The sequence below is a fragment of the Mobula hypostoma genome, chromosome 14, assembly GCF_963921235.1.
Source record: "Mobula hypostoma chromosome 14, sMobHyp1.1, whole genome shotgun sequence".
NCBI lineage: Eukaryota > Metazoa > Chordata > Chondrichthyes > Myliobatiformes > Myliobatidae > Mobula > Mobula hypostoma.
In genome coordinates this window covers 74,972,301-74,999,438 of record NC_086110.1, presented here as the reverse complement: position 1 = coordinate 74,999,438, position 27,138 = coordinate 74,972,301, and the positions used below count along the sequence as shown (strand labels likewise).

The 27,138-nt window shown below is 40.2% G+C and overlaps 1 protein-coding gene and 1 non-coding gene across 2 annotated transcripts in view; both read left to right on the top strand.

The window, feature by feature from the left end:
• nae1 (nedd8 activating enzyme E1 subunit 1) overlaps positions 1-27,138 on the top strand; it is a 73,389-nt gene that overhangs the window by 9,195 nt on the left and 37,056 nt on the right. The window contains exons 4-9 of the mRNA XM_063067242.1: positions 446-476; positions 2,551-2,622; positions 7,660-7,739; positions 10,407-10,516; positions 17,929-18,038; positions 18,489-18,551. Of these exons, the coding sequence (XP_062923312.1) occupies positions 446-476; positions 2,551-2,622; positions 7,660-7,739; positions 10,407-10,516; positions 17,929-18,038; positions 18,489-18,551 (466 nt within the window). The remainder of the gene's footprint in view (positions 1-445; positions 477-2,550; positions 2,623-7,659; positions 7,740-10,406; positions 10,517-17,928; positions 18,039-18,488; positions 18,552-27,138) is intronic.
• On the top strand, positions 1,281-1,382 carry LOC134356613 (U6 spliceosomal RNA). Its single transcript, XR_010020398.1, has one exon. It is a non-coding gene; the product is annotated as a U6 spliceosomal RNA (small nuclear RNA).

Genomic DNA, 27,138 nt, shown 5'->3' with positions numbered 1-27,138 from the left:
CTAATTCAGTTGCTTGAATTTCCAGCATCTGCAGAATTCCTGTTGTTTGTTATTTAAACTAGCTGGCTAGCTGCTAAGGAGCTACTCTATTGCAGACATCCCACCTCTCCCGGAAGTTCCTGGAGTCTCCCACAAATTGATGGTGCTACCTCCCTGAGATGAGTTTTTACAGGGTGGAATGTCTGGAGGTGGATCCAAGGTGAGGAAATAGAGAAGGGCCAGGGAAATGGATCCAAGATGGGGAAATGGAGAAATCCCAGAGAGATGGATCAGGGTGAGGAAACGCAGATGGCCCAGATCAGATTTGACCTTAAGTGCTTCAGGGTAAATGGTATCTAAGCCTTCTTTGAGGTGTCAGGGTGCTGTTTACATCAGCACATTTGACAATGAAAGTGAAAAATGTGTTATGTATTTTATTGTTTCATTGTCTGTGTTTCTCTTGTAGTTTTTTCCTAACCAAGGACAGCATTGGAAAGGTAAATTCTCACATATTTTCATGTTTTAAATTCAAAAAATTCACTTTTCTGAGCACTGTTGCTTACTGGTTTATTCCTTTATATTGTGTGTTTGCCCTTCGTAACATGGCTGAGGTTGAAAACCTGGGATGAGGTTGAGGCTAGGGCAAGGAGGAAATCCTTGAGCCACAGACGTCTGTGGAGGTCAAGTCATGGGTATATTTAAAGCGGATGTTGATAGGTTCTTGATGAGTCAGGGTGTTGAAGGTTATGGGGGAAAGGCAGGAGAATAGGGCTGAGAGGGATAACAAATCGGCCAGGAAGGGATAGTGAACCTGACTCAATGAGCCGAATCAGGGCCTGTAGCTTATGGTCGGAAGCTACTACAACCGAGGCTTCCTCTCGTTTTGTTTACAGCTGCACTGAGCAGGAAATTTTTACATAACCTGAAAACTGTGCAGCAGTTTAAATGTTTTTTTTTGTAATATGCATACTGTGAATATTTAGAATGAAAACTGAAAAATTGCATACTTGTGATTTTATTCACTAATTGAAGGGTATAACGAAATACAGTACAATAAAGAAAATCTTTCACGTTTTGTAAACTTTCTCTAACTGCATCCAATTCCAGCTGCATGGCAACAATGGCTACGTGTGTGGGAGCATTTCAGTTATTGCGAGGTCACCCACCTGTGCCACTTAGAGGGAGCAGTGACTACATCTAAATACATCTAAATTGGTTGAGTCCAGTTAAGCCTGTACCTGGAGCTTTGCAGAGTTCTTCTCCTCACATTACTGAAGGAACCAAAAAACGTATCAGAGGGGGTATATTGGCAGCACGTATAATAAGATTGGAATGATACAGTGAGATTAGCATGGCCATTTTGCAGGGATGACATGCAAATTCGTGAAATATTCTATATTTTTTACTGAAAGCATTGGCTATGAATGTAAGAATGAAAAGGGCATTGCACATTTTTTTCTCTTGTAAGTTATTTTTATTGTGAATAAAATTTATTTTATACAAATGAGGGTGTAAATGGGTCTGTTAGAAAGATGCCATAACTGACTTGTATAAGTAAGGTTTCTTTTCTCTAGAAAAGAGTTCTCAAGATAGAGGGCTTTAAGGTTTGATGGGGGAGCTGTAGAGAACATACTTTATTTTGCAGGTGAGACTAGAACTTGAGAGTGTAAGCATATATTTAAAATGGGGGTTGATAGGTTTTTGATTAGTAAGGATGTTGAAGGTTATGGGGAAAAGAAAGGAGAATGGGGTTGAGGGGGATAATAAATCAGCCATGTTAGAATGGCAGAATAGACTTGATGGGCTGAATGGCCTAATCCTGCTCCTATGTCTAATGATTATACAGCAGTCACTGATAATCCACTGATCACTGAGGAAAAATTTCCCTCCTCAGAGAGAGGTGAAGATGTGGAACTTGTTCCCACAGGAAGTTGGGACAAGTAACATTGATGCAGTTACTGGAATTGAATTATTGTCACAAGTCCCAAGGTACAGCAAAAGGCTTGTCTTCAGATTCATTAATTTATTACATAAACATCAAAACATACAGTGATATTCTGACATTAGTTTGCACTAATAGCCAACACGATCTAAGAATGTGATGGAGGCCGCCTGCAAATATCACCACATGTTCCACACCAACGTAGTATACCCATCATGTTTGTCAGACAAACACAAAACACGACAAGCAACAAAACAACCACAGCAAAGCCAACCTCATTCCTTCCTCCCACCCACCCATTCACATGGACAGTCCTGAGCTCTAGGTTTCAGACATCGAGCTTTGACTGGCACACTGTTCATACAGATTAATTCATTACACAGTTCATTGTGGTAATGCAAGGTGAACCAATTATGCAGAATAAAGTATATCAGCTACAGAGAAAGTGCAGTGCAGGTTAAAGAGCACAAGGAAGAAAGGAAAAGGCTGATACGTTGATGGGGTAGGAGGAGATGAGTTGGGCAGAAGTAACTGCAGAAGCCTAAGAAGTATATTAACCTGCCTTAAATTCTTAAGGAAGCCATCTGTAAGAGGGCAAGTTTATACATTTCCATTTCTTTTCACTCCAGAACCGAGCACAAGCAGCCACAGAATTACTGCAGGAGCTGAATAGTGACGTCAGTGGAAACTCCGTGGATGAGGTGAACACAATACTAAATGACGTTGTTGTTGTTCCTTTCCGCGCGGTGTGGCAACATTGCCAGTCCTTTAGGCATTTGTTTGTTTTTTTTTAAGAGGCCAAGTTGCTAGTTTGACACTCAACCTGGCATGGATAGAAAGCGTGTAAGGAACTGGCTGGATTTGAACCTGGGACCACTTGCCTCGAAGTATGGTGTGAATGCCACAACGCTGGCTGTATTACTGATGACACGATGATACTTTGTTATGAAATGTTGGTATCACACAGTCCTTGGTATTGAAAACTTATTTCACAGTCAGTTTCTAGTTACTGATTCTATTCAGTTATTCCACACAATGCAGTAGATTCTAGTTCATTGGGGCAACTCTTAAGAGCAAAAACTAATTGAGAAAATAGCCAGAATTCTCTTTGTTATGCTGCTTCATTTGGACAGGAGACTATTGGCGACCAGTTTCTAACTAGCATCAGTCACCTGCACTTTTATGGCCGTTTGACACTAAGTCATGCTGAGAGTGAACGGTTTTTAAGCAGCTTTAGTTGACTGTGTAGTGTTCAAATAGCAGTGATTTTTGTCACTGATAGTTGGTGAGAAATAAGCAGCAAGGCAATTCAGAACTGTTTTGCTGTCTGCGATTTCAAGCATTCAGGCGAGGTGCCGGAAACGGCTGTAAGTGAAAATGAAACTATTTCAACGAGTTAAGAAGTACAAGGAATTTGAAGGTATTGACAATTATCTTGAGTGTTACAATGAAACTGAAGATTTGGAGGATACAATCATTCAAAGCATTGTATGAAGGAAGTCCATATCTGCACTAGTCTGATTTTGTTTGTTTACAGTCAATCAAAAGAACATGACAGCATACACTGGATTAATTGCTTCATCAATAACTATTAGGAATTAATACAGTTTTATAGTACTGTAGTAGTATTGATAGTGTTCTAAGTTCTGTATTTTATTTAAATACATAATTTGTTTTTCAGTTAAACAAGTTTGCCTTTTTTTATACCGTGTTAACTACTTGAAACTTTGGCTAACTAGGGCAGCCACTTAATTGGGCCAAAATGCACTGGTCCCAATGTGTCATAATTAACCGGAATTTGCTGTAAATTGTTTCCATTGCCCACAGAATTAGTAACTAGAAAACTGTGGTCAATAAAACCATGGAGGAGACAGGGCAGCAGAGCGACACAGCTGCTAGAGTTAATGGCTCACATCTCCAGTGACCTGAGGTCAGTCCTGACCTCCAGTGCCGTCTGTATCCCCTGTGACAACATGGATTTCTTCCAGATGCTTCAGTTTTCTGCCACACTCAAAAAATATTTGTAGATTGGTAGTTGATTGATTTCTGCAAATTGTCCTTGCGTGGTGGAGTGGCAGAATATGAGGTGTGTATGGGGGAGAATATGATGAGAATGAAATGAGTTCGGGAATGATTAATGTAGATACAGGCGTTTGTGGGTAGACACAGATGCTGTGGGCTGGAAGGCCTGTTTCTCTGCTATTTCTCTCGACGACTCTACACAACGAGCTGATTTCAGAATCCAGTTTATTATCACTGGCTCCTATTTTGTGAAGTCTGTTGTTTTGCAGTTGCATTGCAGTGCAAATGCAAAATATTGTGATAAATTACAAAAGAAATAGTGCAAAAGAAAAATATTGCTTGTGGGTTCATGGTACCTGAAAGGATGGTGGAAGGTTCAAGAAGAACTTCCAGAAATGGGAATAAGTAAGGGAAAGTATCAACAAAAAGAGATTCTGCAGATGTTGTAAATCCAGAGTAACACAACAGATCAGGCAGCATGTATGGAGGGGAATAAACGGTTGCTGAGTTTCCCCTAGGATTTTGTGTGTGTAATTATAGGAAAACAAAGTTTTATTGTCCTCTTGTGAGAAATGAAGAAATGGCCAAAGTAGGTCGCAGTAATGGGCCAAATGGCCTCCTGTACTGTGAACATCTACTTCCCTCTGCTACAAATGTTACTCAATCCATAATGTACAGTATGAGCAATTTGTTTTTATTCCAATTTATCATCACCGTCATTCTATACCATGTCGTATGACATGGGCGATCATGATCTTTCCATGACCATGATTGTTCTTGGCAAGTGTTTCTATAGTAGTGGTTTGCCTTTACCTCCTTCTGGGTAGTGTCTTTGCAAGATGAGTGACCACAGCCATTATCAATACTCTTCAGCAATTGTTTGCCTGGCATCTGTGTTCACATAACCAGGACTTGTGATGAGTACCAGCTGCTCATACAACCAACCACCAGCTTCACTTGACCCTGATCTGGGGACTAAGCAAGGGCAACACCTTGCCATGGCTGACTTGCAGGCTGGCGGAGGAAAGGAGTGCCTTACACTTGCTTTGGTAGAGACATATCTCTACCCCGCCTCCGATTAAAAGGGTTGAATGGGGAGGGAGTCAGTAGAGGCGGGGGGGTGCATGTGCTGTTGGAGAGGTGTATTATTTATCAGAATGGGTGAGTCCCTCCACATGGTGCCACGTTCCTCATCAGAAATGGCAGATGGAGATTTTGGTTCATCTAGTTTGTCTGGATTAAGGGATGACACTGGCAAAGTAGAAGTTGTACCCAACCATTCATTGCTCTTAGTCCAGTAAAAAGTCAGTTCATATGTGGGACTGGAGTCACAGAGGCCAACAAGGCAAGAATGACATGTTAACTTTCCTGAAGGGCCATCAGGGTTTGTACACCGCTGTTGGTTCCATGAAGGGTGGGAGAATGTGAGATTTGCAGTTAAAGTGATATGTTCTTTGTGTTTAATTTTGTGGGGCGGCATGGTAGTGTAGCTGTTAGTGTAATGCTGTTATAATGCCAGTGACCCGGGTTCAAAAGGTATGATTTGCGGAGGGCTATTCCAAGGGCGAAGAAACAATTTAGAATGAGGTTGGAGGCGATATCAGATGCACGGCAACTCTGGCAGGATCTGCAAGACATTACTTCCCACAAAGAGAAACCCAATAGTATGAATGGCAGTGATGTTTCACTACCAGATGAACTCAACGCCTTCTATGCACTCTTTGAAAGGGAGAACACAACTACAGCTTTGAAGATCCCTGCTGCACTTGATGACCCTGTGATCACTGTCTCAGAGGCCAAGGTTAGACTGTCTTTAAAGAGAATGAACTCTCGCAAGGCAGAAGGTCCTGATGGAGTATCTGGTAAGGCTCTCAAAACCTGCGCCAACCAACTAGTGGGAGTATTCAAGGTCATTTCAACCTCTCACTGCTATGGGCAGAAGTTCCCACTTGCTTCAAAAAAGCAACAATTATACCAGTGCCTAAGAAGAATAATGTGGGTTGCTTTAATGACTATCGCCCGGTAGCATTCACATGGACAGTGATTAAATGCTTTGAGAGGTTGGTTATGACTAGACTGAACTCCTGCCTCAACAGGGACCTGGACCCATTGCAATTTGCCTATCGCCACAATAGGTCAATGACAGACACAATCTCAATGGCTCTTCACACGGCTTTAGATCACCTAGACAACACAAACACCCACATCAGGATGCTGTTCATCGACTATAGCTCAGCATTTAATACCATCATTCCCACAATCCTGACTGAGAAGTTGCAGAACCTGGGCTTTTGTACCTCCCTCTGCAATTGGATCCTCGACTTCCTAACCGGAAGACCACAGTCTGTGCGGATTGGTGATAACATATCCTCCTCGTTGACGATCAACACTGGCACACCTCTGGGGTGTGTGTTTAGCCCACTGCTCTACTCTCTGTATACAAATGACTATGTGGCTAGGCATAGCTCAAATACCATCTACAAATTTGCTGACGATACAACCATGTTGGTAGAATTTCAGGTGGTGACGAGAGGGCATACAGGAGTGAGATATGCCAACTAGTGGAATGGTGCCACAGCATCAACCTGGCACTCAATGTCAGTAAGATGAAGGAGCTGATTATGGACTTCAGGAAGGATAAGATGAAGGAGCACATACCAATCCTCATTGAGGGATCAGAAGTGGAGAGAGCAGCTTCAAGTTCCTGGATGTCAAGATCTCTGAGGATCTAACCTGGTCCCAACATATTGATGTAGTTATAAAGAAGGCAAGACAGCGGCTATACTTTATTAGGAGTTTGAGGCGATTTGGCATGTCAACAAATATACTCAAACACTTCTATAGATGTACCGTGGAGAGCATTCTGACAGGCTGTATCACTGTCTGGTATGGAGGGGCTACTGCACAGGACTGAAAAAGCTGCAGAAGGTTGTAAATCTAGTCAGCTCCATCTTGGGTACTAGCCTACAAAGTACCCAGGACATCTTTAGGGAGCGGTGTCTCAGAAAGGCAGCGTCCATTATTAAGGACCTCCAGCACCCAGGGAATGCCCTTTTCTCACTGTTACCATCAGGTAGGAGATACAGAAGCCTGAAGGCACACACTCAGCAATTCAGGAACAGCTTCTTCCTCTCTGCCATCCAATTCCTAAATGGACACTACCTCACTTTTTTTAATATACAGTATTTCTGTTTTTGCACATTTTTAAAAATCTATTCAATATTTGTAATTGATTTACTTGTTTGTTTATTATTGTTTTATTTTATTTCTTACTATTATTTATTTTTCTCTCTGCTAGATTAGATTAGATTATGAGGACACACAGTCCTCCTTTATTGTTATTTAGTAATGCATGCATTAAGAAATGATATAATATTCCTCCGGTGTGATATCACAGAAACACAGGACAGACCAAGACTGACAAACTAACAAAAACCACATAATTATAACATATAATTACAACAGTGCAACAATACCATAACTTGATGAAGAACAGGCCATGGCACAGTAAAACTGCTTCACAGTATTGAACTGCTGCTGCTAAGTTAACAAATTTGATGTCACATGCCAGTGATAATAAACCTGATTCTGATTCTGTCTGTAAGGAGTTTGTACATTCTTTCCATGACCGCATGAGTTTCCCACATGAAAGGGTTTAAGAACACAGCCCTGGAGAGAGCCTGAGAAGCTGACTTACTCCCTGTGCTCATTTTCAGAGTGTAGACCAGCTGCTTGAAAATGATCCCACGTTCTTCCATGGATTCAGTATCGTTATCGCCACTCAACTCCCAGAGAGGTAAGCAACTCCTACTTCCTCCTCCCTCCATTCCCCACTCTGGCATCTTACTTCCTCCAGTCATCCGATACAGTGCCAGAATCTACAAAGATCATTGTTAATGCCTCCGCAATCTCTCCAGCTACTTCCTTCAGAACCCAAGGGTGCATCCCATCAAGTCCAGGAGATTAATCTACCCTCAGACCATTAAGCTTCCTGAGCGCCTTCTCAGTCATGATTTTCACTGCAAATACTTCACTGCCTTGACACTCTTGAATGTCCAGTATACTGCAGATGTCTTCCACTGTGAAGACTGATGCAAAATATGCATTCAGTTCCTCTGCCATCTCTGCGTCTCTCATTACAATATCTCTAGCGTCATTTTCTATTGGTCCTATATCTACCCTCAACCCTCTTTTACCCTTTATATATTTAAAAAAGCTTTTAGTATCTTGTTTGATATTAGTCACCAGCTTCCTTTCATAAGTCATCTCTTCCTTCCTAATGACCTTCTTAGTTTCCTCTTGCAAGTTTTTAAAAGCTTCCCAATCCTCTATCTTCCCACTAGCTCTGGCTTCCTTGTATGCCCTCTCTTTTGCTTTTACTTTGGCTCTGACTTCACTTGTCAGCCACGATGATGTCCTTCTTCCATTTGAAAATTTCTTCTTATTTGGAATATATCTGTCTTGCACTTCCCTCATTTTTCGCACAAACTCTAGCCATTGCTGCTCTGCTGTCCTTCCTGCTAGTGTCCCTTTCCAGTCAACCTTGGCTAGTTCCCCTCTCATGCAATTGTAATTTCCTTTATTTCACTGAAATACCGACACATTGGAATTTAGTTTCTCCTTCTCAAATTACAAAGTGAACTCAGTCATATTGTGATCAGTGTTCCCTAAGGGTTCCTTAACCTTAAGCTCTCTTATCACCTCCAGATCATTGCACAGCAGCCAATCCAGCACAGCTGATCCCCAGGTGGGCTTAACAACAAGCTGTTCTAAAAAACCATCCCTTAGACATTCTACAAAATCTCTCTCTTGAGGTCTAGTACTGGCCTGGTTTTCTCAATCCACTTTCATGTTAAAATCCCCAATGATTATCATGACATTGCCCTTCTGACTTGCCTTTTCTATCTCCTGCTGTAATTTGTAATCCACATCCTGGCTGCTGTTTGGAGGTACTTTTACCCCTGCCATTTCTTAACTCAACCCATAAAGACTCTACACCTTCAGATCCTATGTCATTCCTTTCTAATGACTTAATATTACTTCTTGTACACAGGGCCACACCACTCCTTCTGCCTACTAACCTATCTTTACCATACACTGTATATCCTTGGACGTTCAGCTCCCAATGGCAGCCATCCTTCAGCCAAGTTTCAGAGGTGGCCACAACATCATATTTGCCGATCTGTAGCTGAATTTCAAGATCGTCCATTTTATTTCTTGTGCTGCATACATTCAAATACAACATTTTCAGTATTTGTTGCTTTCTTTTTTAACTGCACCACGCCTCTACTGCCCTGTAACTCATTCCACTGACTGTGATTAAACCTCATCTCCTGCCTTTTCTTTCTATCGTCTCTATTCCACACTATTTTTGTTTTATTCCTGTTTTCCCCTTCCCCAGCCCTATCACTCCGGTTCCATCCCCCTGCCAAATTAATTTAACCCTCCCTAACAGCTGTATTAAACCTGCCTGCTAGGATATTGGACCCCTTTGCGTTCAGATGTAACCCGTCCTTTTTGTACCAGTCATCCCTCTCCCAGAAGATGCACCAATGATCCAGCAACCCGAAACCCTGCCCCCTACACCAGTCTCTCAACCACGTATTAATATGCCTGATCATGCTATTCTGTGCTCATTAGCATGTGGCACAGGCAGCAATCCTGAGATTACTATCTTGGAGGTCCTGCTTTTCAGCTTCCTACCCAACTCCCTGAATTCTCTCTTCAGGACCTCCTCCCTTTTTGTGCCTATGTCATTGGTATCAACGTGTACTAAGACTTCTGGCTGTTCACCCTCTCCCTTCAGAATACTCTGCACCTGATCCGAGACATCCCGTACCCTGGCACCTGGGAGGCAACGCAGCATGCGGGTATCTCTATCAGGCTGACAGAACCTCCTGTTTGTTTCCCTCACTGTGGAATCCCCTATGACTACTGCATTTCTCCTCTTCCTCTCTCCCTTCTGCGCCAGAGAGCCAATCGCCGTGGTTATCCTCTGTCAGGTCACCCCCCTCAACAGCATCCAAAATAAGATAACAATTACTGAAGGATGTGGTCACAGGGGTGCTCTCTACTATCTGAGCTCTTCCCATCCCTTCCCTGACTGTCACCCACGTATCTAACTCCTGTGTAATTAAAATGAAAACTTGCTCCTCCCATATCTCCTTTGAACTTCCCCCTCTCACCTTGCATGTTTGCCCTCTAGTATTTGGTACAAAATAAGCTTCCATCCATCTATTCTATATATGTCTCTCATAATCTTATAAACTTCTGTCTGGTCTCCCCTCCACCTCCGTTGCTCCAGAGAAAACAAACATATTCGTCCAACCTCTCCTTATAGTACATTCCCTCCAATTCAAGTGGCAGCCTGGTGAACGTACACTCTCTCCAGACACTCCATGCGCTGTACGTGGTACTGTTAACTGGTAACGTCCTACTCATTCTATTTGTTTGCTAACACTAGTTCGTTGCTGCATTTGTCGAATGTTCTTTGGGCTGCTGATGTTCCACTGCTGGTGTGTAGGACGTACGGTCTGGTCGGCTACATGAGACTGGCTGTGAAGGAGCACCCAGGTCAGTACCTAAAGCATCATTCTACTTCTCAGTCATTGTGACCAAATCTCCCGAGGCACTTCTAATTTGTGCTACGTAACCGGCAACAATGAATATTAATCGAGACAGGTTTTATAAAAACAACCAAATATTTATTAAACACGTATAAACGATAAAGGAAAAAAAAACAAAGGAAAACTTTAACCGGAGGTTAAACAAGTACGCAGCCGTTCATCAACTCCACTCAGCTCTGGCTCTTAAAGCGTTAAATGCGAAAACAGTTCTTAAGGCGACACAGTCAGATACAGTTCTTAAAATGATAACTTCAAAAGTCCAACAGTTTTACGCATTCAATTGGGAGAGACTTCTCTGGAGAACGATTTCTTCACCGACGCACCTTTACTGCCGGTTCTGTCCACAGGATTTCCAATACCGAAAATAAACAGTTTAAATTGACTGACCTTAAATTCCTTTTCGAGAGGGAGAGCCTTTGCATGAACTCGTTGCTCTTTTACAAGAGTTCTCAATGCAGCTTCTCTTCATCGAAGACTCAATAAGGTCAATCCTTCATTAAACTGCCCGAACGATGCCGACTTCTCTCAATCCGTCACTTCGATGAATTCTTCACTCTCCCTTCAAAACTGTCGGAATTGAATAAATTGGCACTTCCAACCACAAATTCCCAGTCCAAGTAATATGGAATCTTTCAACAGAACGTTTTAAAAATGAAACTGCGTCACAAAAACAAACGCAACAGAAATGGAGGCACAACACGTGCTACCTGGAAATCTACAAACTCAAAAATCCACTGCGTCACCTGAGTCGACCCTTATATAGTCACGGGGCACATGTCATCACGTGACCTCACATCAGCGGGAAAATCACATCAGGTGACCTCCAAAAGACCATTACAGCATTCTCACAAAAAAAAACAGATCTCCTTGAGCATGTAACACCTCCCTCCAAAAAAAAATTTTTGGTCTCTTGAAGAACAAAAATTTAACAATTTATACAAAAAAAATACAAAGGTATAAAATTTACAAAATACACAATATATACAATCTTATCTTTCAGCCCTTTACAAACTAATGTACAGTAGGAGTGTTACAAATGATAAAACATCACTCAAAAAAAACAAATTTTCATTGTACATTTAACATCTAGACAGTCAGTGATCACATTATCTTTACCCTTGATATGAGTGATCAAAATATTATACTCCTGTAACATTAAGCTCCAATTTAATAATCTTCTATTTTTGTTTTTCATCTTACTTAAAAACACCAATGGATTGTGATCGGTATGAACTGTGAGTGGTTTATGCGTAGAGCTAACATATACTTCAAAATGTTGCAAAGCTAAAACAAGAGATAACAATTCTTTTTCTATTGTTGAATAATTTCTTTGATGAGCATTAAATTTCTTAGAAGAATAAGCTACCGGACGATCAACTTCATCACCATCATCTTTTTGAAGCAACACTTTTCCTGTAGCTTCACCACTAGCATCTACAGCTAACGAAAATGGTTTTTCAAAGTCAGGAGATTTAAGTACAGGTTGACTACATATTATAGCTTTCAATTTATCAAATGCCTCCTGACAAGACTCTGTCCAAATAAACTTCTCATTTTTCTTCAAGAAATTAGTTAATGGAAGAGCAATGTTTGCAAAATCCTTACAAAATTTTCTGTAATATCCCACCATAACCAAGAATCTTCTGAGGGTTTTTCTACCAGTGGGAGTGGGTACTTCCAAAGTTGCCTGAACTTTTGCTTGAACAGGTGCTAATTTCCCCTGACCCACAACATAACCAAGGTAAGTTACTGTGGCATGACCAAATTCACTTTTGGATAAGTTAATAGTTAAATTAGCTTTTGAAAGTCTCTCAAATAATTTCTCCACCGCCGCAATATGTGCTTTCCATGTATTATTCCCTGTAACCAGTTCATCAATATAGGCATCCGTATCTTTTAATCCCTGAATCACGCCATTAATCATCCTCTGAAAAGTACTTGGTGTATTCTTCATCCCAAATGGAAGAACATTATATTCATATAACCCAGATGGGGTTACAAATGCTGAAATCTCTCTACCTATATCTGTCAATGGAACATACCAATAACCTTTTAACAAATCAATTTTTTTAAGGAATTTGGCCTGTCCAACTTTATCCACACAATCATCTACCCTAGGGATTGGATATGCATCAGTCTTTGTCACAATATTCACCTTCCTATAATCCGTACAAAACCTAATACTATTGTCTGGCTTAGGCACCATAACACATGGTGAACTCCAATTCAAATTAGAATGTCTAATAATATCATTTTCTAACATGTACTTAATTTCCTGTTCAGCAAGTTCACATTTTTCTCTGTTCATCCGATATGGATGTTGTTTTATGGGTTTTGCATCTCCCACATCTACATCATGTGTAGCTACGGTGGTTCTTCTAGGGACGTCTGGAAATAAATCTCTGTACTTAAAAATTAACTGTTTCATCTGCTATCTCTGTTCCGGCTGTAAATGAGCTAATTTTTCATCAATGTTTTCCAGAATTTTTGAATTTGGCAACCTGGCTGAAATAATGTTGAGTTTAAAATGAGTTTCAGATGAATCCTCTAGTAAGTTTTCAGCAAGATCAGCCTCATTATTAATCACAGTCATATTAGCAACTTCTCTTTCATAATAAGGTTTTATCATATTTATATGACACAACTGTGTTGTCTTTCTCCTATCTGGAAGAGCTTGTTCTTTTAATTTAACTATCTCAGGATCCCTACCCTGCTCTGCTATCATCGCCTTCTGAGATAAAGACAAATCTTCCTGATCAGACTTACCATCAAAATCCTGATCAAATAAGGTAGGTAAGAAAGTTTCTGATACATCCTCAAAATTTGAATCTTGATTTGAACTGTCATGGGTAACAACCACATCCTTTACATCTGTCTTTTTAGCCATAGCTCTTGTTACAACACAGGAAGAATCTGTGTTAGAATCCCTCTGTGGTTCCTCAGAATTTGAATTTATTGTCAAATGCACTTCAGGAAAAACTTGTCCACCTGCTAAATCATTCCCTAACAAAAGAGAAACATCATTCACAGGTAAACTAGATTGTAGTCCTACTTTAACAGCCCCTGTAACTAATCCTGACCTTAAATTTACTCTATGTAAATGTACTGGAATAAGGGCACTCCCTACTCCTCTTATATAATTTTCCTCACCAGTGTCAGACTCATCAGTAAATCTTAACACAGTACCTAATATTAGTGATTGTGAAGCTCCAGTATCTCTAAGTATCCTTATCGGTACTGCATTGGATTCTTCTTTCAAGGATACAAATCCTTCTGTTATAAAAGCCTCATATCCCTTCTTAACTTGGTCAGACTCTGACACATCGTCATTAATATTTTCGAAACCCTGTAGCTTTACAGGTTTTCCAGTATGCCGCACACAAGCATCTGGGGCCACTTCTTTCTCTTTCCGTTTCAATCGGAGGCAGTTAGCCACTACATGTCTAGGTTTCTTACAATAATTACAAATAATACCAAAATGTCTTTCCTTCACATGTCTCCCTTCATCCTTACTTTTCTCACTAACTTCAAATTTAATTTCTGATTTACCTTGACTCTCTGTGTTAGTTCTTCTTTTAAAAAATTTACTTGGAGAAAATTTACTCTTGTGAATTAAAACATACTCATCAGCCAATTTGGCAATCTCCTGCAATGTAGCAGTGTCCCGTTCATTTAAGTATGTTCTCACTTCAACAGGAATGCTTCTTTTAAATTCCTCCTGCAAAATCTGCTCTTTCAATTTATTATACTCCCCATTCACATTTTTAGAGGAAACCCATCTCTCAAAACACACAGATTTTTCATAGGCAAATTCCACATAAGTTTTTTCCACCGATTTCTTTAAACTTCTAAATCTTTCTCTATACGCTTCTGGAACCATCTCGTATGCTTTTAATATATTCTCTTTAATAATATCATAATCCAGTGCTTGCTCAGCATTTAAAGCTGTATAAACTTGTTGTGCCTTGCCTTTAATTACACTTTGTAACATCACTGGCCATTGGTCCTTCGGCCACTTGAAACTCAGAGCAACTGTTTCAAAATGCTGAAAATACGCATCCACATCAGTTTCATTAAATGGAGGAGCCAAAACAACCTCACGACTAGCAATAAATTGTTTTGTAGAACCAGAAGACTGATTCCCAGACCTTATTTTCTCCATCTCTAGCTCAAATTTCCTCTGGTTTTCAGCTTCTCTTTCTCTCATTTCCACTTTAAATCTTTCAAACTTTAATTGTTCAAGATGCAACTGCATTTCCAGATTACTCAGTGGAAACTTATCTAACACCACGTCCTCAAAATATTCCAAATTAATATGTTCAACAATTTTCCTTTGTACGAAAGCCTTGGTAGAATTTCTCGTAATTCCTTTAATATCCAACTTCTTAGCAATCTCCAATACCACAGGTTTTCTCGCATTCTCTAAAAATTCCGAGTCAGGCGCCGTCAAAAACTCGTCAATATCCATTGTTGCCAAATACAACACACACACACCAATCAAACCAAAAAAAATCAGGTATTCCCTTTTAACAAATCAAAATGGCAACTACCAGCACTTAAACTCAAAATCGGAACATATCACGGCCGAGCCCCCACAAAATTATGTTACGTAACTGGCAACAATGAATATTAATCGAGACAAGTTTTATAAAAACAACCAAACATTTATTAAACACGTATAAATGATAAGGAAAAAAAAACAAAGGAAAACTTTAACCGGAGGTTAAACAAGTACGCAGCCGTTCATCAACTCCACTCGGCTCTGGCTCTTAAAGCGTTAGATGTGAAAACAGTTCTTAAGGTGATACAGTCAGGTACAGTTCTTAAAGTGATAACTTCAAAAGTCCCAACAGTTTTACGCATTCAATTGGGAGAGACTTCTCTGGAGAACGATTTCTTCACCGATGCACCTTTACTGCTGGTTCTGTCCACAGGATTCCCGATGCCGAAAATAAACAGTTTAAATCGACTGACCTTAAATTCCTTTTAGAGAGAGAGAGAGCCTTTGCATGAACTCATTGCTCTTTTACAAGAGTTATCTCAATGCAGCTTCTCTTCAACGAAGACTCAATAAGGTCGATCCTTTATTAAACTGCCCAAACGATGCCGACTTCTCTCGATCCTTCACTTCGATGAATTCTTCACTCTCCCTTCAAAACTGTCGGAATTGAGTAAATTGGCACTTCCAGCCACAAATTCCCAGTCCAAGTAATATGGAATCTTTCAACAGAACGTTTTAAAAATGAAACTGCGTCACAAAAACAAATGTAACAGAAACGGAGGCACAACACGTGCTACCTGGAAATCTACAAACTCAAAAATCCACTGCGTCACCTGAGTCGACCCTTATATAGTCACGGGGCACATGTCATCACGTGACCTCACATCAGCGGGAAAATCACATCAGGTGACCTCCAAAAGACCATTACAGCATTCTCACAAAAAAAAACAGATCTCCTTGAGCATGTAACATTTGTGTTGTGGAAAATGTATTGACTGGCTGCATAATGGGAACACCAATGCCTTTGAATGGAAAATCCTACAAAAGTTAGTGGATTCTGCCCAGTATGTAATGGGTAAAGCTTTCCCAATCATTGAGCACATCTACATGAAACGCTGTTGTAGGAAAGCAGCATCTATCATCAAAGATGCTCATCACTCTGGCCGTGCTCTTTTCCCACTGCTGCTATCAGGCGGAAGGACCTGCACCACTAGGTTCAAGAACTGTTACAACCCCACAACCATCAGGCTCTTGAACAAAAGAGAATAATTACACTCAGTCCTGATGAAGGGTCGCAACTTGAAATGGTGACTGTTTACTGTTCCATAGATGCTGCTTGGCCTGCTGAGTTCCTCCAGCATTTTGTGTGTGTTACTTTGGTTTCCAGCATCTGCAGATTTTCTCTTGTTTATTGTTCACTGATTTATTGAGATGCTTCTACACCCAATGATCTCACTTTATGACTTTTTCATGTTATTTTATGCTCTCGTTATTTACTGCTATTTATTTATAGTTGCATTCAACAGTTTGATATCTTCTATGCCCTTGCTCTTTCATTGATCCTGTTTACAATTACTGTTCTATAGATTTGTTGAGTATGCCTGTAGGAAAAAGAATCTCAGGGTTGTATGTGATGACATGTATGTACTCTGATAATAAAAATTTTACTTTGAATTTCTCAATTTAAATCCAATGTTCTGTAGGTATGTTGCCATCGTAATGTTTCAGGGAATTGTAACAAGTTGGACTAGTGTCCAATGTTGTGAAGATTTTATTATGAGAAGTCAAAGTTGAGTTTATTGTCATCTGCAAAAGTACATGTATACACCGATGCATACTTACTTGCAACAGCATCACAGGCACATAAGCAGTATTCACAAGAAAAAAAACAAATTAAGCATAAGTTATACACAATATTTACAAGTAAGAACACAATTAGAATGGAAAAGAAACACTTTAGAGCACAGTGTTCATAGCACTGCTAAACTGTAGTGATTACAGTTTGTAAGTTGGTTTAGGAACTGAATAGTTGAAGGGAGAAGTAGCTGTTCTTGAACCTGGTGTTGTGGGACTTCAGGCTTGTGTACCTCCTGCCCAATGGTAGCTGGAAGAAGGTGGTGGGGATCTTTTGATAGATGTTGCCTTCTTGAGGCAGTGCCTCCTTGTACGTAGTACTGATAATTGGGAGGGGTGTGCCCGTGATATATTGAGCACAGTCCACTACTCTTTGCCGCCTCTTATGTTCCTGCACTTTCAGATTGCAGTACCATACTGTGGTAAAACCAGTCAGGATACTTTCAACAGTACATCTAGAAGTTTGTTAGAGCATTCAGTGCCAAACCGAACCTCCTTCACCTTCTAAGAAAGCAAAGATGCTAGCTCAATTTCCTTATATTGTATATGTGCTGGGTCCTGGGTAGGTCATGTCCATAGTAGATCCTCACAGCATGCCAAGGATTGAGGAGTAGTAGTGAAATTGTTGTTTCCACTGGTCTCCGTTTCATAGAAATTATCTTTGCTTCTCATCGCTACCTCTCCTCATTAACTACCATCAGGGTGGAGGTACGGGAGCCTGAAAACGCACACTCAGTGTTTTAGGAACAGCTTCTTCCCTCCACCATCAAATTTCTGTCCAGTCCATGAACACTACCTCTTACTTTGCTCTCTTTTTCCACTATTTATCTTTTAATATATTATTACAATTTATCATAATTTATATGTATTGCACTGAACTGATATTTCAGAACAACAAATTTCATGACATACAATACTTTAGTGATAATAAACCTGATTCTGATTCATTGTGTGTGGTGAAGTGAAGGCCTGGGTAATGGCGGAAACTTTTGTTTTCTTTCTAGTTGTGGAATCCCACCCAGACAATGCGCTGGAAGATCTGAGACTTGACAAGCCTTTCCCACAACTGAAGCGTCATGTTCAGGAGTATGACCTGGATAATATGGACAAAAAGGTACAGTAGCAAGCATTGCAGCAAAATAGTGATGTGGTGATATTATCTGTATGGATAGCAATCAACTAGAAACCAGTTTATCAATTTAACAATTGAAGGAGACTGAAGCCCCACACTCAACATTTTAGGAACATCTTCTTCCCCTCTGTCATCAAATTTCTCAATAATCCATGACCACTATCTCACTATTCCTGTTTCCCACTATTTATTTTTCATTGTGACTTAATAGTATTTTTTTTATGTCTTGCGCTGGACTGCTGCTGTAAAACAACAAATTTCACGACATATGTCAGTGATAATAAGCCTGATTCTAATTAACAACATTACTTTCAACAATTTAATGTTTGCATTAATAAAAAGACAAATAATAGCATTTAACTTTGCATTTTGTGTTCATTTGGGGTAGTTGTTGTGATATAACTTCTAATGTTTTTTCTGTAAACACTGCAGGACCATAGTCACACGCCATGGATAATTTTGGTAGCCAAGTACCTGGAGAAGTGGCGTCAAGAGGTATGATGTTGATTTCTTGTTGATATCACCTGAAACTTCTCATTGTAAACAGGGCATATAGTTGTGCACATATTAAAAAATAATTTAAATGCGTCTTGCTAACATATATTTTCAATGTGACTGTTAATCTGGAAGACAAGTATTGGTAACGTCTGCACAGTATTAATGTTACAGTCCTGTGTCTGCAGGGTGTTGGGATTAGGGTTACTTTTCTCTCTCTTATTTTAGAAACAGAGAAAACCTACAGCACAATACAGGCCCTTCAGCCCACAAAGCTGTGCCGAACATGTCCTTACCTGAGAAATTACCTAGGATTACCCATGGACCTCTATTTTTCTGAGCTCCATATACCTGTCCAGGAGTCTCTTAAAAGACCCTATCATATCCGCCTCCACCACCGTCACCGGCAGCCCATTCCATGCACTCTCCACTCTCTGAGTAAAAAAAAACTTACCCCTGATATCTCCTCTGTACCTACTTCCAAGCACCTTAAAACTGTGCCCTCTCGTGCTAGCCATTTCAGCCCTGGGAAAAATCCTCTGACTATCCACACGATCAATGCCTCTCATCACCTTATACACCTCTATCAGGTCACCTCTCATCCTCTGTCACTCCAAGGAGAAAAGGCCGAGTTCACTCAACCTATTCTCATAAGGCATGCTCCTCAATCCAGGCAACATCCTTGTAAATCTCCTCTGCACCCTTTCTATGGTTTCCACATTTTGCACTACTTGTTTAATTTACACACAGGCACACACGCAGATGCACGCACACGCAGACACATAAACACACAGACGCATAGATATAGGCACACACGTGACTTCGGCCTGCACCCCGCCTTGTACAGCTGGGTTCTGGACTTCCTGTCAGATCACCAGCAGGTAAGGATGGGCTCCCTCACGTCTGCCCTTCTGACCCTCAACACAGGAGCCCCCCGAGCCCCCTCCTCTACTCCCTATACACCCACGACAGTGTTGCCATGCACAGCTCCAATCTGCTGATCAAATTATCAGATGACGTGACATTGATAGACCTTGTTTCCAACAATGAGGAGACAGCCTACAGAGGAGAAGTCAACCCTCTGACACAGTGGTGCCAAGAAAACAACCTCTCCCTCACTGTTGAAAAATGAAGGAGGAACTGAGACAGGAACTGAGACTCTATTGACATCAATGTGATTGTAGTTGAGAGGGTGAGTTTCAAGTTCCTTGGTATATACATCCCAGAGGATCTCACCTGGACTGTACATACTGGCTGTGTGGTGAAAAAGCACAATAGAGCCTCTTTCACTTAAGTTGTTTGAAGAAGTTTCTATAGGGGCACCATCAAGAGCATCCTCAGTGGCTGTGTCATTGCCTGGTATGGGAATTGTTTTACCCTCAATCGCAAGGCACTGCAGAGAGCGGTGTGTACAACCCAGCACATCTGTGGGATGTGAACTGTCCTCTATTCAGGACATTTACAGCAGTAGGTGCGTAAAATTGGCCCCGAGGATCATCAGGGAATCCAGCCACCCCAACCACAAACTGTTTCAGCTGCTTCCATCTAACATACTGTACTGGTACATTAAGACGAGGCTCTGGGACAGCTTCTTTCACCAGGCCATCAGATTTGTCAATACACATTGATCTGATTGCATATCTAACTGTACATACATGTATATAAAACAATTATGTATATAATCTTAGTATTTGGGCAATATCCTCCTACATTTCCCCTCTTTATATTGTACGTTGTACATTGCAACGGAGACACAACATAAAGATTTTTACTCCCTTGGATGTAAGAAATAAAATAAATACAAGTATACAGGTACAGGCACGTGCGCGCGCACGCGCACACACACACACACACACACACACACAGACACACACACACACAGACACACAGACACACATACCACATACACAGGCACACATACACGTTAAAAATGTTGGTTATGACCTTTAATTTTACCAATGGGAAAAATGGCTGAGTCACTGTCGTACAAGGGTGTTTATGAAGTGCATCAAAAATCAAACTTAGAAAAGTTAGTGGAAAACTGCCAGTATTTACAAAAAGGCATCTACAGGAAAACCCAATAATAGGTCCATACTGATTATTATTCAGTGTGAACTGCTGGTAGTCCCTGTCTCTCTCACTGAGGGTGATGAACTCCTTTGATTGGCACTAGGGCATACCTGCTTCAATTACCAACAAAGTGTACTTAGACTACACATAAATTAGAATATGATGCATCCCACAATGTAGTTACAATCATATTACAAAATAAACAGAAGTGTTTACATTAAATATTATAAATATATGTGTGAGTGTACGCATATATATGTGTGTGTATAATGTAAATATTACTGTAATTTATAGTTTTAATTATTCTAATTATTTGCTGCCACAAAATAACTCGCCAAATGTATTCCAGTCTTCTTCTTATCGTGTCCGCGGACAGTCTATTCCAGTGATATTAAACCTGATAGGGCAGAGGTAGGCAGCCATGGCTGACGAGGGAAGTTAAGGACTGCATAAAAGCCAAGGAAAGGGCATATAAGGTAGCAAAAGTGAGTGGGAATTTGGATGATTGGGAAGCTTTTAAAATCCAACAAAGTGCAAGTAAAAAGGCTATAAGAAGAGAAAAGATGAAATATGAGGGTAGACTAGCCAATAACATAAACCAGTTTTTTTCAGTTATATAAATAGTAAAAGGGAGGTGATGTTGATATTGGACCACTGGAAAGTGATGCTGGTGATGTAGTAATGGGGGACAAAGAAATGACAGATGTACTTAATGGGTACTTTGCATCGGTTTTCACTGCGGAAAACACTTGAGTGTGCCAGAAGTCCGTGATTGTCAGGGAACAGGAGTAAGTGCCATTGCGATACAAAAGAAAAAGTGCTAGGCAAACTCAAAGATCTTTCTTTTTCCAATATTTTTATTAATTTATATAGAAGAATACAGAGTACAGGAAAAAAATGTCAATACATTAAACTAAATCGCATATAAAGACTCCTTACCCTATATTCGTACAAATCAATTAGTTCGTAACATTGAAAAATAATGATTTTTTTTATATGAAAAAAACTAACCCACTACCAAAACTGAAGCTGATTAATAGAAGAAAAAAGAAAAAAGATTGTTAGTCATCATCTGTGCTTTAACAGCAAATCAAAGGTTTTGAAAATAATTCAGAAAGGGTCCCCACAATGTTTGAAAGTCTTGATTAGATTCAATGATTGAACATCGAATCTGCTCTAAATTTAAACATGACATCACATCACGTAACCATTGGGCATGAATAGGAGGGGCCACATCTTTCCATTTAAGCAAAAGCATCCTCTGGCCATAAGAGACATAAAAGCCAAAATGTGCAAATCAGATGGCTTCAAAATAATATCCTTTTCTCCAACAATACCAAATAAAGCAGTCAAAGGCTTGAAATTTACAAACGTACTTTAAAAAGTATCGAAAAGGTTTTGAAATACTTCTTTCCAATATTTTCCAAGACTTAGTCATGTACAAAACATATGAATGAGTGAAATATTTGAAATATTACAGAAAACCCTAGATCTAGATTCGAAAGACCTCTGCCTAATCAGAAATCTGTACTGGGAACAAACTGCCGCTGTAAGAATAGATGGAGAAGTGAGTCAGTTTAAGAAAATCAAGAGAGGCGTTAGACAAGGGTGTGTTTTCTCCCCTGATTTATTTAATGTGTACAGTGAAACAATATTACAAAAAATGAGATATCTTGGGAATCAAAGTTGGCGGTGAAAATATCAATAATTTCAGATATGCAGATGACACTGTGTTAATTGCAAGTACGGAACTACAAAACATAATTGATATAATTGTTGAAGAAAGTGCAAAAATGGGTCTATCTATCAATTGCAAAAAAGACAGAATGTATGGTGATATCCAAAAAGAAGGAGAATCCTATCTGCTGGCTGAGCATAAATGGGGAAGACGTAAAACAAGTAAAGAACTTTTGCTACTTAGGAAGCTGGGTGACATCAGGTGGCAGGTGCGACTTGGACATCAAAAGAAGAATAGGGATGGCAAAAGACACCTTTACGAGAATGAAGAGTATACTGACCAATACTAAAGTAGGCATGACAACCCGCCTCAGAGTACAGAAATGTTATGTTTATCCAGTCATATGGCTCAGAGTGTTGGACAATATCTAGTAACATGAGAAAACGAATTGTAGCAGCAGAGATGTGGTTTTTGAGGAGGATGCAAAGAATATCATGGACGAAACGAATATCTAATGAGGATGTCATAAACAGAGCAAGCACAAAAAGAGAAATAATGTATGAGATCATGAAAAGACAATGTAACTTCACTGGACATGTGATTGTGAAAGAGGAGTTAAAATGCACGGTAATTATGGGAAAGCTTGAAGGGAAGAAAGCAAGAGGAAGGCAAAGACAAATGATGATGGAGACAGCAGACAGAGAACTGGAAATGAATACCAATGAATTGATCCACTTGACCCGAAACAGGAGTGTGTGGGCCATGGCAGTCAAAGCTCAAACTGGGCATGGCACCTGATGATGGTGATGATGATGAGTGAAGCTTCTCCATTGTTACATTTATCACAATACAGAGATATATCTAAATAAAAATGAGACAACTTATCCTTAGTCAAATGGGGCCTATGGACCACTTTAAATTGAAGGAGAGAGTGACAGGCACATAACGATGAAGTGTTGATCAATTTAAAAATTTGATTCCAAGTTTCCTCAGAATTTGAAGTCTGTAAATTTTGTTCCAAAGATTTTTAATTTTATCTAAAGGAACACTTCTCATTCCCAACAGCATATTATAAATACTAGATATAGATCCATTATAAAAAGGTTTCAGATTAAAGATTACATCTAGTAGATTCTTATCAGGACTTTTAGGAAATTTACTTATTTGAGACTGTAAAAAATCTCATTTGTAGATATTGAAAAAAATGATCTAAAGTTTGGTAAGGCTAATCCTCCATTCTTTTTATCTTTCTGAAGATGAATTTTATTTAATCTAGAATGCTTATTCTTCCATATATGAGAAGATATAATAGAGTCAAGAGAATCAAAAAATGATTTAGGAATGAAAACCGGCAATGCCTGAAAAAGATATATAAATTTAGGTAATATATTAATTTTGATAAAGTTAATTTGACCGATTAACGATAACGAAATCAAAGGTCTTAGGTGGGTAAGTCACCTGGACCAGATGGATTACATCCCAGAGTCCTGAGAGAGGTTGCTGAAGAGATAACGGATGCATTGTACTGGAAGATTGCAATTGTCACCCCACTCTTTAAGAAGGGAGGAAGGCAAAAGAAAGGAAATTGTAGGCCAGTTAGCTTAACCTCAGTTAACACACATCAAAGTTGCTGGTGAACGCAGTAGGCCAGGCAGCACCTCTAGGAAGAGGTACAGTCGACGTTTCGGGCCGAGACCCTTCGTCAGTGGTTGGGAAAGTGTTGGCGTCGACTATTAAGGATGAGGTTTCAGGGTACTTGGAGACTAATGATAAAATAAGCCAAAGTCAGCATGGTTTCTGTACAGGGAAATCTTGCCTGACAAATCTGTTTGAGTTCTTTGAGAAAGTAACAAGAAGGGTGGACAAAGGAGAGGCAGTGGATGTTATTTACTTAGATTTTCAGAAGCCGTTTGATAAGGTGCCCTGCATGAGGCTGCTTAACAAGTCAAAATCTTATGGTGTTACAGGAAAGATACTGGCATGAATAGAAAAATGGCTGACAGGCAGAAGGCAGCGAGTGGGGAAAAAGGGGCTGCCAGTAACTAGTGGTGTTCCTCAGGGGTCAGTATTAGGACTGCTACTTTTCACATAGTTTGTTAATAATTTAGATAGCGGAATTGTTGTTTGGCAAAGTATGTGGATGATACAGAGATAGGTGGAGGGGTACGTAGTGCTGAGGAAACAATGCGGTTGCATCAGGACTTAACAAATTGGAAGAATGGGCAAAAAAAGGTGGCAGATGGAATAGTGGGAAATGTATGATAATGCATCTTGGTAAAAAGAACAATAGTGCGGAATAGTATCTAAATGGGGAGAAGGTTGAAACATTAGAGGTGCAGGGGGACTTAGGAGTTATAGTGCGAGACTCCCAGAAGGTTAATTTACAGGTTGAGTCTGAGGTAAAGAAGGCAAATGCAATGTTGGCATTTATTTCAAGGGGAATAGAATATATAAGCAAGGAGATGATGCTGAGGCTTTATAAAACACTAGTCAGGCTGCACTTGGGGTACTGTCAATAGTTTTGGGCCCCATATCTCAGAAAGAATGTGTTGTCATTGGAGCGAGTCCAGAGGAGGTTCACAAGGATGATTTAACATGTGAGGAGTATTTGGCATCTTTGGGCCTGTACTCACTAGAATTTAGAAGAATGCGAGGAGATCTCATTGAAACCTACTGAATGTTGAAAGGACTAGACAGGGTGGATGTGGAGAGGATGTTTCCTCTGGTGGGAGTATCCAGAACTAAAGGGCACAGCCTCAAAATTGAGGGGTGACCTTTTAGAACAGAGGTAAGAAGGAATCTTTTTAACCAATGAGTAGTGAATCGGTGGAACACTCTGCCACAGCCTATGGTGGAGGCCAAGTCCGTGTGTTTATTTAAGGCAGAAGTTGATTGTTTCTTGATCGGCATGGACATCAAAGGATATGGTGAGAAGACAGGTACATGGGATTGAGTGGGATCCGAGATCAGCCATGATGGAATGGCAGAGCAGACTTATGGACTGAATGACCTAATTGTGCTCCTATGTCTTATGGTCTTATGATTGTGATTCTGAATTGCTGTGTCATGTTTACTGGTGAGCCCACACACTCTTTCCTGCAGATTTTCCTTGGCTTGTTTCTGTGTTGAAGTATTTTATTCATGTGTGGAACTCAACAAAGTGGGCTGTCTGATGAAGGAAGTATCACTGGAAAAACCACATCTTGTTCTGGGCTGAAACCTACACCAGCATTCACTGGCTAGAGGTTAAGACTTGAATTCACTGACCCATTTTGTTAAACAAGAATACCAGCACTAGTTTGACTGTTCCTGCATTTGAACTAAAATCATTTGATAACCAATTGCTGACTGCTTTTAGACCTGTCACTGGAGGTACAGTATCTTAAACAAAATGTCGAACTAGAAATTATTAAAGGATAGTAGAATAATCTTAATGTAATCTACATAACATGATTTGTAATTTTTAAACATCTGGGTCTGCTCACTTACTGTAATGTTTTATTATTGGAATTGTTAAGAGTGAATCAGCTGTGGCTCAGAGAAAGACCCTTGACCGATTACTGCAATTGCATGTGGCTGAGAGAGAAGAAGTGATTAGCTTTATTTGTCACATGTATATTGAAACATTGTTCAGTGCTTCATTTTATTTTCAAAGTATACACCTCGGAAATTCTTCAATTCTCCAGGTAACCAAAAGAGAAAATCATCAACTCCCAAATGCCACCTCCCCACAAAAAAAAGAACAAAATATATCAGGCACATGCACCACCAAATCACTCTCTCTGTGCAAAAAAAAAAAATCAGGCGAAAACCTGTAGACTATAAAAACTATAAGATTGAAAAACATCCAAAACGCAGAACACTCTCCACAGCAGTAGGCTCTCCCCTCTGGTAGCATAGCAGAGTGATCAAAAGACAGGCAACCAGTGTTCACCCTCTGCACTCGCTTCGATGCTTCAATTGCTCTCGTCACTTTAGTCAGCAATGAAAGATTTAATCGGCGAAATGGAGCCAAACATTGGCTTGCGCCCCATCTTGCAGCCTGCCCGCTACTAGGGTCATTCATGCTGCCTCTCGCCCTTGGAGACTGCAGAGCGCTGGAACATCCAAACGATCACCAAACTTCCGCTCTTGCCTTGATGTTTCATTCGTCCTCGTCCCTTTAATTGGCAAACAATGGAAGTTTTAATCGACGAAATGGGGTCAAACATCAGCTCACGTGTCGTCCTGCAGGCTTCTCACCACGAGGTTCGTTCACGCTGTCTCTGCCTCCCAGAATCTCAGAGACTGCAGAGCACTGAAACATCCAAATGATCTCCAAACTGCAAAACGCAGTCTCCAACAGTTCCAGAATCACATCCAAGATGAGAAACAAATGTAAAAGACATAAAAGAAGTGAAAAAGATGGTTTCATGATCTATCCATATCTGTCAACCAAAAGAGCATTGTACGCAGGCGCTATCTTGACCAGAAGTCTCCAACAGGATTGTGAAATGTGTTGTTTGCGTTAACATCCAACACGGTCTGAAGATGAGTTGGGGACATCTCGCAAATGTTGCCATGCTTCTACAATTTTCTAACCCTAACTGGTACATCTTTGGACTGTGAGAAGAAACGAGAGCACCCAAAGGAAACCCACAAGGCTGATGGGGAGAACATACAAACTCCTTACAGATGGTGCTGCAACTGAACTCCGAACCCGCCCCCAGCTGTGGCCAACTGCTACACTATCTCATTGGTGCGTACAGTACCTTCCTGTAACACAAGTAGTTCAGTACTGAATTTACCTACGTAGGGCAAGTAATAATGGCTAAATGTTTCAAGGTACAGTGCATTGTA